Source organism: Copadichromis virginalis, linkage group LG5 (assembly GCF_057382275.1).
Source record: "Copadichromis virginalis isolate Kocher_CV1m ecotype Utaka linkage group LG5, C_Virginalis_male_GT1.1, whole genome shotgun sequence".
NCBI lineage: Eukaryota > Metazoa > Chordata > Actinopteri > Cichliformes > Cichlidae > Copadichromis > Copadichromis virginalis.
Genome location: NC_140622.1, coordinates 32,011,667 through 32,027,363, shown reverse-complemented (window position 1 = coordinate 32,027,363; position 15,697 = coordinate 32,011,667). Strand labels below are relative to the sequence as shown.

Genomic DNA, 15,697 nt, shown 5'->3' with positions numbered 1-15,697 from the left:
ACAGTTTCTCAAAATACAACTTAAACTTTAGAAGTTATAACTTTACATAAGCAATACAGCAAACTGCAACTCTGCATTATTTAGTATGCTTCTTACAGGCTCTTTAGTAACTGCAAGTAAGGTGTGTCTTGTGATCTATATGTCACGCTACTATGGCATGCATAATTTCACATCTCTATACTGTGACCAGTATAGTTACCACATCTCCATTTAGTCACACAGTTTATCAGGATTTCAAAAAAAACACAAAACTCCAATCTTGTAACACTTTCAAAAGTGAACCGAGTCCAAATTGTCCAAATGATGCAATCCCTGTAGCCGCTTTTCTTTACACTCATATCGCTACCATAGTCGGACAATCTGCCAACAAAAACTGAGAGTACACACTTCTTGAAAAGCTCAGTGAACGACTTGTTGCACATTTTCAGTAACCACAGTGCTGATGTGAACATTTCAAGCTTTGAACACTTTTACTGTAATAATACTTTCTCATATCTCTTGTGCCTACACAGCAGACATATTGTAACATATCAGTATGGTGTGGTCTGTAATTTACGCTAAACACTGTAAACAGGTTTTGCATACTTAAGCAATTTACTTGCAACTATTAGAATAACAAAGAAAACAATCGTTTACTTTTTTTTAATAATCATTAACTGACGATTATGTGATGCTACAAAATCAGCAGTCTCTATATTTTACATTTTGGTAGATTGGCAGCTTGATATGAAAAAAGTCTTAGTATGAAGAAACTAAATATCAGCATGAATGAATAGGGCCCATCTGCTTTGCAGTGAGTGTATTTTCATGCCAAGTTAGGAGATGAAACATTAACTACAGTTCTTGCTATGCGTTCAGTTTGGTTGAAGCAGTTCAAATTTCACATTGCTTTTGTATTTTTTTCACCCAAAGTTTAACTTCCATGGCACAGCAATGCACATTAATTTCATTTCTCGTTAGTCAAAAACCTCCATTCTAGTCAGCAGAACTGTAATATTTAAAATAAAAAGATCAATTGAAAAATATTAATCTACTGCTTACAAAATGAGAAACGGACTCTTTGCATCCGAAAGTACCACATTTGTGGGAAATAAAAAAGGTAACAGAAAACAAAACCGCTGTAGACACAGCAGTTCGATTCAACACCTGTCTACTAAAAACAGAAGGTGAAAAGTACGGCATCACAGCATGGGAATGGGAGAACAGTTTTTCCTCTGCGTGCGTTCAGCAGGTATGTGCCAAAGTTTGAAATGAAAATGGGTGTAATTATGCCACATTTCACTCTGAAGCTCAAACTGATGACTACTTAGCATAATAAAACTTTCAGAGTTACACGCCAACTGTACAAAACAGGGACGACACAGAATCGATTATAATACTTGTCCCAAAGTGCTGGGCAGGTGATGCTGAAAGGAAAACACTGCATTGCTCAACGGCTGCTTGGTTCAGTAAGCGCGAACTCCTGGTTTGCTGTCCGGCGTCTGGTTGAAGGGATTTCCTGAGGTAGAGGAGCCATCCTGCTGGTCAATGGACTGATAGGCATCTCGGTTTCGTGATACAGAAGGGAAACCTGCAGAGACAAGCCACAAGTCTTCAACATCAGATTTTAACCACATCTAATCATGGACCTTGGAGACTGGACTGTTGTTGATATACATATTTAAAGTACTGGCACCCAGAAAGCTCAAATCTTTTTCTTTATTGTTTTCCCTTTCTCCTTACACACAGATTCATGAAACGGTTATGCAGATTTGCTATCTTGAGTCAAGTGCCCAGCCATGTCTGTAGAAATATAAATGACAGTGCTTGAATCTGTTATTACCAGCATACATTAAAAATACACACTCCCTCTGATGAATGGTAGACTGAGAAAACAGCCACTTTTATTCAAAATCCTTCTTTGATGGAAGAAGAAATTCCTCCCATTTCCCCACTACTGTTTGATTAGTCATTTTGAGAAGAGTTTGGGCACGGGAACTTCACTGATGTGAGACTGAACATGAAAAATCTCTTGTCCTTCTGTCAGCAGTCAAATAATCAAGATTATTTGAAAAAAAAAAATAAATAAATTTACCAGAGGATATAGCTTCCTTGCTGTATTATAGGTGGGAACGTTTATGAAAGATTTTTATAAAGGGACTTCACATGAAGCATCTACAACAAACAGTCCTGACTCTGACATGGCCAGAATATCAACTATCCCCTTTGGCGTTTCAAAGACAGCACCTCTGCACAGTCCAGAGTCCAACTGCGGTGACAAACATGCACCTTTAACGCCAGTAAAACAAGAAATCTGGTTTCACTGCAGCTGTGTGGGAATATTGGCAATAGCCCAAAGATTGACCAAAGGATGGCATCACATAAAGCTCAACAAAGCGTGTGCATAAAACCAGGCCATACTCACTGTCTAGTATCACATCACATCATGTTGATTTTAATTAGGCTCATTTTAGAATGTGCAGCATCATGCAGCTCTGCTTTAAATACATGCAAATACAATGCAAGAGCACAAATGAGGCATCTGGGGACTAAAAACCTGAATAAACCATATAGCTGATGCAAACTTTCAGATACATATAAACTCCTAAAATACAATAAATAGTGTTTGCATAAGAGCAATCTCTTTTTTTTTTTTTTTTTTTTTCCTAAATGTCATTTAGCAATCTCTACAAACAGACATAGCAATGCAGGCAGGTATGGGCTTACTGAAGGTGGGAACAGTCAAATTAAAAGACACATTAAAAAAAAACACAAAGAGATGGACAGCAGAACACTGACAAGATGATTGTTTAGAAATAAATACAAAAGGGGAAAAAAAATAAATCTATTTCTCTTTATCATCCTGCAGCCTGATATGGAATCTTACTTCCTGCATAGAAGGAGTTGGAAGAGGATGATTGGAGGAGAGAAACTGTAAAAAGGGAAGAGGCCAGGAATCAATAGCGGCGCCCAATAAAGGCACTGTCAGCACTGTCCGTAGTGCATCGACTGTCCACAGAGGTCTCAAAGTCTGAGAGGTCAAAAGGTTGAAGAGAAGAGAAGAGAAGAAGAAATGATCAAATTCCAACTACAACAACAAAAATCAGCCTTTACAAAAAATAAATACTAAGGTGTGACAGTAAGGTATGCCAAAGAGCAAAGGATGACATGCAAGAAAAATAATGACATTTTAAGTTGGGAACAAATATTTAAGGAGTGCACATTAATTTAATTTAGGAGCACATTAATTTAAGGGTAATGCATGGCAGGCAGTCTGCTAAGCTGCAATTTACTTAGTTATTGCTAGCAAGGCTGTTGCACTTTACATCACGGCACAGTTCTGGTACAGTTCACACATAATGGCAGCAGACTCATTGCTCAAAATTAATGATAAGTGTTTAAAAGATGAGTCTGTCATTTCAGACGTGCTATGTTTATCTAGCAACCAACCGTCAATTTTCCAGTCGTTTGTTGTATTTAGTTTCCCTGGCTGCAGAGTTTTTACTAACTTTTCAATGTCTTGAGGTGCACTGTATGAAAATGAGACTCCTAAAAACAGTCTTAAATATGTATTTGTTGGCTAAAGCTTAAAGGTCCCTGGTAGGCGTTAGGCCTAGTATTTACTGTATGATGTGGAAACTGTTCAGACTGCTATTTGGTCTGTCTACAATAGTCTTTGCATGCACACGATTAAAAATCAAACTACACAAACGCAGAGATAAAAATTAATCTTATCTGTGTGTGTGTTTTTAAGCACTTGCTAAGTCTCTTTAGCAAATACGACCCTGGATAACACTGGCACAGTTTGAGATATGAAGTTATTCAAACCATTAATAAATGGCTTTTTCTAATGCCAATTTAAAACCTCAAAATGATTGCAGTTAGCCGTAAACATAAATAGGATACCAAACTCAAAGATGGAGCCTTTTCACTCTAAAAAAAAATTGTCCACATTTTTTTTGTAGCTTGTTGAGGCCAGAGGTCAGAAGTGAATGGCCAGAGTGCTTCAAGCTGATAGGAAGGCAAAAGCAACTCATTACAACCAAGGTGTGCAGAACAAAAACAACAACAATCTTTCTATAATTTAAAATCTTTATAATCTTTATAACCTCTTTCTGCTATTTGCACATTTTTTACTGTAAATTTCTAAGTTAATTTGTAAATTTTTGTAGTAACCTGTAAATTGTAAATACTGTAAAACTTTTTTCTGTCATTTAATAGTCGGGCATTGCACAGCTACAAACATTTCACCCCATGTCATACTTTGTATGGTTGTGTGTGTGTGACAAATAAAATTTGAATTTGAATTTGAAACCCTTCAAACTTGTAACATGGGCTACAGTAGCAGCAGGCACCACTCCCCTCAGCTAAGAACAGTAAAATGAGGCTACAATTTTAAACTGGACTACAGAAGACTGTAAAAAAAAAAAAAAAAAGGTGCCCTGTCTAATAAGCCTCAATTCCTACTGCACGAGAGCTGCCAAGTTACCCAGCAGGATAAGTTGGAATCTCACAAACCTCAAATCATCACAAAATAGTTTCTTGAAGATTACAATGATCTCACTGTAATGCCACGAGATCTGAATCTAAGAATGAACCTTTGGGATGTGATGGAAAAGGAAATTCAGCTGACAAATCTGCAACATAGTGTGATGCAGTCGTGTCAATATGGGTCAATATCTTTGAAAAATGTTTCCAGAACCGTGTTGAATCTATGCCATGAAGAATTAAGGCAGGTCTGAAGACAAAATAGGGCCAAACCCATTAAAAACAAGATGTACATAAAAAAAATGCTACCATCTATGGCTCACAAATGAGAAGGCACCTTTTCCTTTCAATTTTGCTTATGGCTTTTAATTACCTGCCAATCATTCACAGTGTAAACAAAATCACAGCTTATTACTTGCTGTTCTTTTTCAATGCTTTCATCTACCCATGTAAAGTACGTGCCTCACCTCTATGTGCTTTGACAGTCTGGATTTGCCTGTTTATAGGTGCTAAGCACTGGTTGGTTTAATGACCACAGTCACTTTGACTGACTGCAAAAGTGTGACGGCTCAAATGTGCAGTTTTTGCTTCATTGGATGTAAAACTTAAGTCTAATACACAAACTCAGAGTAATTCAACCACCATAAGAGGTCCATCAATCAAAATTCTGGGAGCCCCAAATACCTGAATCAACAGTTCACTCACACACACTTGATTGTCTGGTTCCCAGAGTGCTCAGTGCAGCGGGGAACCATATAGATGCCAACAACGCAATCAGGCAGCAATTAAAACTCACATAGTCTGAAACTGACATTAGCCGCTTTCATCAGTCATTACACACGCTAATGGATGTACCTGCTGTGTGAATGTGGCGGTAAAGTAAAACCACAGAGAGAGCACATTCATCAATATTCAATTATCTGCCAAGCATGCAGGAAATATATTTTGTCAACTGCAGTTTTGGGTCGCAATGCAAGAGAAATTTCATTACTTTACCCAGCGTGACATGAAATAACATAGTATTTTGGCCTATAATACTAATATTAATAGTAATAAAATTGCGTTACACCAACAATATGTGGTTTTATTTTTCCCATTTGTGTTGTTGTTGCTCTTATTATGGATCAATCGCTAATGAATGAGTAACATTTTCCGGGATTTAAGAGTCCAGCGGACGTCACAGCTCAGTGGGATTTCTAATGGAAAAGCTCTCAGCAGAGAGAGATAAAGTCTGCAAATCAATGACCACACACACTTGATCAAACATCCCTTCACTTGTTAGCGTGCTTATTAGATGTTTGCCTGCAAACAGAACGCTATACACCCAAAAGTCAGTGCCAACACAAAGAGTCTCTTTCTGTGTTCATCAGATTTGAGTCCATCTGTGTTTCTTTCCACATCACTCCTGTGCTATTTCTGTCCATGTGCTATCATGGCAGATCATACACTCGTAGGCCTGCATGTGTTTCTCCATGCAGTATAAACTGGTTGCCAGGATGACACACAAATGTAATAAACATTTCATTGAGAAAGGGTTTCTTTGACTGGCCGAGCTGCAGCTCAAATATTTCTCTGCATTTTAAGTCTTGTGACTGTAACTAATCAGTTTGACGGTGGAATCATCTGCCAGCGCTTTCGCTCAGCGTCCTGCCAGGTTGCTGCTCTCGGCAGGCTTTTCATGGCAAACGGCATAAAACAACACAAGGAAGACATCAAAGTGCCCTTGGACACATGCATTACTCCATACCTTAGAGCTTTGGTCATAAAGTGGTGGGTAGGCTCAGGTATTTTAGATACTTTCTCACTAGTTCTGAAATTATACTGGGAGATGTACCCTCTGTGTTGTGTATGTATTTCTGCTTTCATTACCTTTTCACAGCTTTCATGACAACAAAATGAAAAACTGAGGAACCTGAGCCAAAATCTTTTTAAATCTCGAAATGTTTTATGCTACTGTACGTGACCCATCTAGTCGTACTTACCAAAGTTGATGTTGTAATCTCCTCCTCGCTCGCGGTACATTTGGTAGACAAAGAAGCAGGAAATGGGTTTGAGCAGCAGGTTGAGGATGGTCATCCCTGCGCCGAAGCGAAACAAGTCGGTCGAGGCACCGAGAGGGTAGAATATTCCGAGATGGACGATGTCGGTCAATATTGTCAAAATCATCCCTATCAGAAACTACAGGGAGCACACAAAAGAGACATGTAAAGCCACATAATTGTAACATGGAAAATGAAGTCATTTGGTTGGTGGGTGTGATATAAAAAAAAACTAAAGTATAGCATACATGTTCTGGAAAAAGATTTTTGAGGCAAGCCATTACAAAAAGAGTAAAACAAAACAAGATCTTGTCTTATAATTTGGGACAGTCAATGTCCATATTGTTAAATGAGAAATAACTTTCCAATAAAAAAAGAATTAAATATGAGTTAAACATGCTATTAGTTAAACACTTGAAAATAAGTGAATTCACTTAAGGCACCTGAGAAAAATGCTGCCAGGACTTAACCATACTGGAAAAGATATACAGTGGGCTATATTACCTGCAGCTGATTGGGCGGGTGATTGATCCAATTTAAAATACCACTCAGTGCTAAGAAATCCTGCTTATCCATTAGTTGTGCACCAGTGTTTTTTCTTGATAGATCTTGGACATGAGTGAATATGACATTGGACTTTAATGTACACAAGGTAAAAGGCTCCCCTGTGGTTACATCCCAGCGTCTATAAGTCTAAATTAAGTTCAGTACAGTGACAGAGTCCAGTACTGTCAAACTCTCGTTTTGGTTACTGTCAAAGAATAACACAGTAGACAGCTATTTTGTTCAAGATTCATCCCTTCATTTCAAACACTCAAAGCCTGGACAAAGGTGGACTTTAAGTATAGTTTTGTTAAATCCATCAGTTAAAGTTAGTCATAGTGGGTTAGAGTCATCCACAAAGCTACATAGCCCCCTGAGATTAATATAATTTCCCATCAATTGCAGTAAAGAGTTTGTTTTAGTTAAATAAAATAAGTAACCACATCATTCAAACAGAAACTGAAAGAATCCGTCCATTACAAGGACATGAAGATTTAGAGTGTAACAAATATTTTGCATCAGCATAAAACTATTTATGCAGTGAACACACAACTAAAATGTAGCAACCTCTGGGGCTGAAAAATGAAATAAGAGCTGAAGCTGAAGCACCAAAAGCTGCAGCCCCTGAGGTTGGCTTCACGGGCCAATCAGGTCCCATGCTAAAATGTCCAACGTTACAGCAGAAATGCATAAAGCATTTTGACATCTGGTGTTGTTTAGTGTTCAATCATACAAAAACACACTTGAGTAATTTTAAGCCTGTTTTGATGCAAGTCAGAATAAGCATCCCATTTAATATTACAACACTTTATGAAGGTACCCTGCTAACCAAACTAGCTAGCAATAGATGGCAACTCCTCCTCACTGCCTGCTCATGTTAATATGGTCAGATTTGACTTGAAAAAAAAAAATGAACACAGCCAGAGCCAGAATGTGAAACTCGATCCAAAACTAAAGCCATGAAAAACCACATACCATTGTGGCCATCTTCTATATACAGTCTATGAGAAGGGCTCAGTACTTTGTTGACCCACAGTCAGGATGAGGCACTTAATAGTTTCCTCTGACAGACAGAAGAGCCAACTGCACAAGTTTTCCTTCTATCTGATAACGGCTCTCATTAAAAGCTGTTCTTGCTTCAGAACACAATCAAAAAACAATTCTGAAGTCACACTTTTGTTTAGTTTTTTTTCCCCTTAGTCAGCTGATGTCACTAATGTACAATGGAAACACCAGTCACGGGTTCAGAGTTACGGTATGATATGGGTTGACAATTCTGAAACTTCAAACATTTAAATTACATTTGCTTAAGGAGCCATTTTAAACTGTCTGAGGGCCTCAGCTACTGTACTGTGGTAAATTAAGGGCTCTTTTTCAAAGGGATGCTCACAGAATGCCCTAGATTCCACAGACAAATAGGTTAGCACAGATATGCAGCACTGCACCTAAAGTTGGACTACTTAATGTGTCACATGATGCTATAAGAGCGTATGAAGAAATGAAGGCAGAGACTCACCATGATCACTGCATCTATTGAGTCCCTCTGTGCAATCGCCCACACTCCAACTGCTAAAACGCTAAAGTTCGCCCATGTGAAGGCCACCGACAGCCACACCATACTCCCCCTGAAGGAAACACACAATTCATACGAGACAGATTCTTACACACCCCAGGAGAGTTACGTGCGATTTCACAGAGGATGAGACATGTAGGTGAAGGAGTTGACCTGAATCAGGAGTATAAGCATGTGTCTGTGTGCCAAAAGAGGAGAGAAATTCCTCAGGTTTGTGGAAAAAAAGCCTGTGCTCATACTCACCACACTGTAAGCAGCCAGTGCACCAGTACGATGGCCTGGAATAGAGAAGGACAAAAAAGTGTTTACACTGAACTGAGACCCAGAACAAACAGTGTATAGCTAAGAATGATGAAACTCTATCACTCAAACACAAGTTAAAAACTTCAAATAATAACTGCGTGCAGCTAATCTGCAGCAATGATTTATCTTTTTATTTAGGTCTCTAAGAGGACCGAAGACATCTTTTTTAACCTCGCCAAATTGCATTTTTATACATATGATTTCCTTCAATTCTGTGAAACAAAGTAAAATTAACTCATTTCAAAAAACTTTAAGAGATAAATGAACGAATGACTGAACACACTAAATGAATATAAAAATGCACCATCGTGCAGAAACTGTTAGTGTCCTCCAAGCTTACTTTTAACATCACAGGTTTTATAATCCTTGAAAGAGCTGTCCAAAATTACATTTGACCCATTTTAGTCTTTGGACAGAGCACAAGGACACTTTTGTCCCTGTTCAGTTTCACGGTTAATCAAAGGCATCAGTTCATCAGTTAATGTTCATCACAGAATATAGTTTGTCTCTACTATTTTTTGATACCTTAGTTCCCCCCAAATTCACTGCATATGAGTGTTTAAAGTGTTTGTGAAAATAAATATGTTTATATGTTTAAATAATGACCTCTGTCAAAGGACCTGCTGCCACTCAAAATTGTCCTTCAGGGACCGTATCCCCTGAACATTACCTTAAACACTTCTTACTTAATAGCAAAAAGTAGAGCAGCAGTTTACTGTGATCTGAGTCACAAGCAGAGGAAGGTCGTTGCCACACAGAGGAATTACCACTGAGGAACAGAGCTGACATTTCATTGAAAACCAGCTTTTGTTTGAGCGTACAAGCCGAGGCAATCAGAAACGCAGAAAGTAAACCTCACCTTTAGATTTATGGCAGGGATTTCCATAATTGTCTGTTTGGACAAAGCAGCTCCTCCTTGATCCGATTCGGCGTTTCAACTTGTTAAAGAGCTACATGAAAAAGTACTGCAGTTTCTCTTCTTACACAAACTTCTGTCCAAACCCCTCCTCCCGTCGGCTCAGCCTTGCAAACACAAGCCATGTGACAGCAACCTGACTCGTTCCCATGTGACTCCTGCCCCTCTCACCCCCTCACCCCCTCCCCCCAACCCCTGGGGTGCGGTTCAATTGGCAAATTTGCTTAGGAAGGTTACTAACTAACTGAAGAGACCCGGAAATATGTGTGCGGCAGTCAGCCGCTTCCGTGCTTCTTGTATTACTTCCTTAAGCAGAACTTTAATTTAATGATTTAATAATAACTGGACGCAAGGAATTATATATATATATATATATATATATATATATATATATATATATATATATATATATATATATATATATATATATATATATATATAATTGAAATGATATTTCACTCTTGTTTTTAGTTTATATTCCCCGCATGGTAAATTAATATTATTGAACTTTTCTTTGTGAGTTCCTGCCACACAAACACATGAGATTTCAATTAAAGGTCCAGAATGTATTTAGTACATCTTAGTAGAGTAGCTCAAATAAGTCAAAAGATATCAACCAAAAACTATTCTATTACACATTCTCAGGAGGATATAACTGTACCCGGATTCTCAGCACAGCCCGGTTCAATTTTCCTAAGTGGCCTTTCTAAAAGTATATTAACATAAAAAAATTCTGTGAAGTTTTCAGTGCTGACAGAAAAAAAAATACAAGATTAATATAAAAAAATATTATATTATATAAAAAATAGTAACATTTTATTTAAGAGTTATTATTATACTGTCAACTAAATATAAAGTGTGGTGATGGAGGTTGACTACCCAAGCACCCTGGGCTCCAAAAACTAGTGAAGCTCTCTGATGCCTCTTTCATCCCTTACAAATGAGGCAAAGTGGCTTAGTCCACCCACTCTTGCAGATGCATTCACAGCACAGCTAATTTATTGTATTTTAGTAACTGCTAATCCACATCCCGAATCATGTCTCTACCCAAGTAAGGATAGAAAAAGGAAAAATATAAAAGAAATGCTTGGAGAACAAAGGTCAATGGAGGACAGCTAACAAGTTAAAATGGTTTAGCTATCAGTGGTTGCTAAAGACAGAGAGCCATTGTCAGATGTGACACACTATTAAGTTTACTCAGCACGACTAAACAGCATGAAATTTCAGAAACAGCCAGAGAGAGTGAACCAGCAGCCTCTGCAAAGAGGAACTCAGTAAGTTTATTTCAGTCACTTGTATTTAAAGCAGTTTCAACAGAACATCAACAATGCCAACATCAAGCAGCATTAAGCTTTATTGTAGGTTGGACCAGCTGTGTCGTAATCAATGCACATTTTGAGGAAGCCTGTGTGTTTACAGCTCATGAACTAGAATACCACAATGACACTGCTTATTAAAAAAATGAGTTTGGTAGTCACGTATATGTTGATAGATGTTTATTATTGTTTGCTACTTCTAATGAGACACTGTCAGGCAGCACACCAACATATCAGCATACACTCTTGCAAACCTTGTCATGCATTATTTAATCATCCTGCATCCACAAGACCATTAGACTGTCATAGATGTTTTGTGTTTGATAACATCAACGGAGCACTAACAGACAGTAGTGTGAAAATGACTTTAAAAGGAAGTTGGGACTGAAGGAGTACTTTGAGCATTTGAACCACTTGCAGCAGATGGTGATGTCTGTTGTTTAAATAGATACTGGTACAATACATGCCCCCCCCCCCCCCCCCCAAAAAAAAAAAAACCCCAACAACAACAAAAAACAAAAAAACAACAACAACAACCTATAGCCACCTTCACTGAGTTCTCAGTAAACATTTTCCTGATGATGATTGAGTCTTAATGAAAACAACATGTGGACTCAATTCACAAGCATTTTCTTATTGCTAATTCAGATTTCAAAGTAGGCTATAACTTTATTTAGTTCAGACATTTAGTGAAGTCCAATTAAGTCACAGTCTGGTCAAAAGATCTTGCAGGTGCATTCCTGTAAACCTTACACAGCTGGTGTGGAAAAATCTTTTCTTGTCTTTCAGTCCATAAGTATAGTTTTTAACAAAAACATATGCAATAGCCATAATCATATATCACCACAGAAACACTTACTGCATATAAAATATATGTAAGCAGTCTCGTCTGTCATCACACAGCTCAAGTGGATGAAAGCCAGGAGGTGCAGATGCTGTGACAGGCTGGCAACCTGGATTTACCCTGCCTCTTGGCCTCTGCCAGCTGTGATAGGCTCCACCCACCATGACGGAAGAGAATGAGTGGAGGGAGGTGCAGCTGAAAGCTGTAGAAATCATTCAAAACTGTGCTTGTCTGATTATTATATTATTTCAAAGGGTGAGCGCTGCTTGCCCTTTGGTTCTTAATATTCTAAATTACCAGAATCATGAAGTATGTATCACTCGTTCCTTATGTGACTGCCATTTGCCTTCCTCACCGATGCCTGTGTGACATTATGTCCCTGGACTTTAGCACATTTAACCTTTAGCTCGCTGTAAGTCACTGTGGATGAGAGCAGCTGCCGAACTTTTAAAATGTTAATATGAGATTCACTCTCTGTGATTTCTGTTCTGCAGTCTGACTCAGTCTTTGGCACTTCTGTGCCCTTTTCACTGAAGACAGATTCACAGCCCAGTGTTGGCATATGGCCTCTGCACTATCCAGCATTAACCCTGACCCCACATGTGACCTCTGACCCCACACGTGACCTCTGACCCCAGTGGCAGCACACAAATTAATTTTTCTCTTTGACTGAAAGATAAATTTTTTAAAATCCACCATTATTAAATTTAGCAGCCTTGCTGTCCTGAATGTGCTCGTGTATACATGTGTGTGAAAATGAGACTGCAGTGGGACAAACACACGAATGTTACATTTTGTAGTGTAACGTCACAACTTTATCCAGCACAGATAAAGCACTCATACAAAAAACTAATATTTGAACTGAGCACATATAATTTCTTTGATGTTTTGACACGTGGTGGCAGATTTCGGACTAGCTCCCATGTGACGTCTTTTCATTTCTTGCTCATCTATGTGCTTTAAGAAGTAACCTGATTTTGAAAAGTTCCCTTGAAATAGACACCATGGGGGTTAATTAATTCAAGAAAGGTAAACATGCATTTGTTGTAGCTGCAGCTCTACAGGGATGTGGCTGTGTGTAATCTATCTTTTCTCTGGCTGTTGGCCAGGTTTCAACAGGGCACTCTACCAGAGCACTCTGACATAGGTAAATATAAAGAATACATGACTGTTGCTTTTATTTTGTGTCTGTAAATCAGGATAGCACAATCGCAGTTCAACTGAGATGGTGCTTAGGAAAGAAAAATCTGTGTTACTTTCTTCATCTAATGAAATATTGATGTGGCTAGATTTGCAGAGGCTTTGTGTGATCTGAACTACGCTGAATGTAATTTCTTGCACTTGCTCTAATGTGTCGTAAGCTTTGTGTTAAAGCATTCTGAGACTTAAGTGTAGATGGCAGATTATCTTATTACATGAAGATAGACGTTGCTTCTTTGGTGCCTCAAAAATCTCCATATTAAGGAAAATGCTCTCTTTGAAACAGGCTTACATTACAAAGTGTATCGATCAAAGTGAGCCATTTAGGCTTCATCTTCATAAAGATTTTATCTTTTTTCCTTAAAACTGTGATATAAAATAATGAAAGAAAGGGACTAGCTAACTACCTTCTGGCCCAGTGGTGGAAGGGGATTAATTACATATTCTGTGCAACCCTGTTTCCAAGAAAGTTTAAAATATAAATAGAAGAAGGGGGGATTTAAAAAACAAAAAACAAACAAAACCAAAGCCAAAGATATGCTTAATTTGACTTTGATGCCAGAAACACTTAAGCGTGATTCCTACTGCGCGTTGCATCACCTCTCCATTTAACAGCACGCTCTAAGTGTTTCAGAACTGTGGGCATTACTTGCTGTGGTTTCTAAAGCTTTCTGGATACTGGATTTCAGCTGCTTCAGGGCAAAACTCAACATCACAGCCATTGGTTTTCAGCCTTGTCCCTTGCATGCAAAGATTTATCCCAGTTTAATGATACTGAGCACTGAAGATGATGAAGATTTCACATTCTTTTTGTGTTTCTACACTGAGAAATGTTATCCTTAAACTATTAAATGACTTGCCTCTTCCACAGAATGATGAACCACCCTCCAGTACTCCCCACCATCCTTTGTTCCAAAAGCCTATTTATAATAGAATATAAGGACACATTGTTTCAGTTTCTACATTCAAAACTGACTCGAATTATTATTTCATGGTTGGTACAGTGTTTGGCTTATTCCTCTTGAAACTGCAGTGTCGCAGCCTCATGTGGCTCTTTTACCCATTTCCAGTGATTCCCTGTGACCCTGAGCCAAAAACAAACAACCCAACCAACTTTGAATATTTGCATCACAGCCTGTGTGTGTTACGTTGACCATTATCGTGTTAATTTTGCATACATGCAAAGATAACAATGGCTCGTGCTATTCCCCCTACCTATGGATTTCACATCCAAAAGAAATCTTTAGAAAAAACACAGAATTTAACAATGCAAGGATAAACCTTCACCACCAACCCTGCTAGCTTAGCAGTGGCAGTGAAACTGGCATGTTTTATAATTATTTTTACAATTGTAAATGGCTTTGGCTGCTGCATGTTCTACTTATTATAAAAGTAGGTGTTAATTTGACTGATTTGCATAAACCCAGTAGGTGTCAGGATAAACCTAAAGCACAGATTTTCCTAAAGCATAAGCAAAGTAAATGATTTTGTTCTGTTCTAATTTAATAAAAAAAAAAAAAAAGGAAAATATGATGTTATTATCACATAAATACCATATTTTAAGTGCCAAAAATCCATAGATTCCCGGCGGTAGAGTAATCACATGCAGTAGTTTTCATTATCTTTACCTGTGAACATGTTTTTCAATAATTGCTTTTAGAAATTATTTAAAATGGGACATTTTTTGTCAAAGTTAGTATGTGTTAATCTCAAGAGTCAGTATAGCTCTCTTTAGCAGACGTATATTTTTGCAGTCATTATTCTTAATTTTTAATAATCCTTCTTTATGGACTTCATGAACTTTCTTTTTGTTTTCTGCTAGTGTGTTTAAATTATTAATCCTGTCCAGGTGAAGTCCAGCTTTCCTAAAGATAACCTCTTATGTTCAATTAAATAATCTTTGGTAAGATAAAGAATTATTTGTTGAATCAGTGACTGCAAGTTGCCTCATGTCTGAGGCGGCAAAGCAACCCCAAGCCATAACATTTCCAGCACCGTGCCTAAGTTAGAAGAAGCTTCTGCTCCTGATCAGTTATCTTTGAACACATTATTCCAATAGGTCTTGTCTTTCTGTATAAATGGACACTGGCCAATTACAGTTTTGTTCCAATTCTATTTTTAGACTGCAAATGCGTGTCTCTCAGATTGTAGATTGATACTCTTTGATACAGATGGTTGCGAGAGTTATCTGCAGATCCCGTGATTACATTTTCAGGTACTTGGAGGCTTTGATTTCTTTCTCACTTCTTCAAAATGAGATACATTTCCTGTGGCAGGCAGGAAAAATTAACAGTTATTTAAAATCTGCACCATTTATAGAATAATAATTTGTTTCTATCTGGAAATCTTTTTAAATCTCATGGCAGACTCACAAGAATCGAAACCTTTTACTTGTGAAGGCCTCGGAGAGTGCTTTAGATTTGTGACACCGTACACCTGATTAGCAAAGAGAAAAACTTGAACCCTTAAGAATGCTCTTATCATTTTATCTATTTG

The 15,697-nt window shown here is 37.9% G+C and overlaps 1 protein-coding gene across 2 annotated transcripts; it reads right to left on the bottom strand.

Annotated features, from left to right (window-relative positions):
* Positions 1-571: 571 nt before the first annotated feature.
* On the bottom strand, positions 572-9,984 carry agtrap (angiotensin II receptor-associated protein). Of its 2 annotated transcripts, XR_014920533.1 has the most exons (6): positions 9,785-9,984; positions 8,866-8,900; positions 8,566-8,674; positions 6,450-6,645; positions 2,867-3,010; positions 1,512-1,570 (listed from the first exon to the last, which is right to left on the bottom strand). XR_014920533.1 is itself a non-coding variant. In XM_085457364.1 (5 exons), exons 1-5 carry the CDS (start codon positions 9,809-9,811, stop codon positions 1,446-1,448), a joined length of 492 nt encoding a protein of 163 aa, XP_085313490.1. In that variant the 5' UTR covers positions 9,812-9,984; the 3' UTR covers positions 572-1,445. The 2 variants fall into 2 exon arrangements, 1 of the variants encoding a protein (XP_085313490.1); XM_085457364.1 differs by lacking the exon at positions 2,867-3,010 and having other exon boundaries at positions 572-1,570.
* Between the last annotated feature and the right edge of the window lie 5,713 nt (positions 9,985-15,697).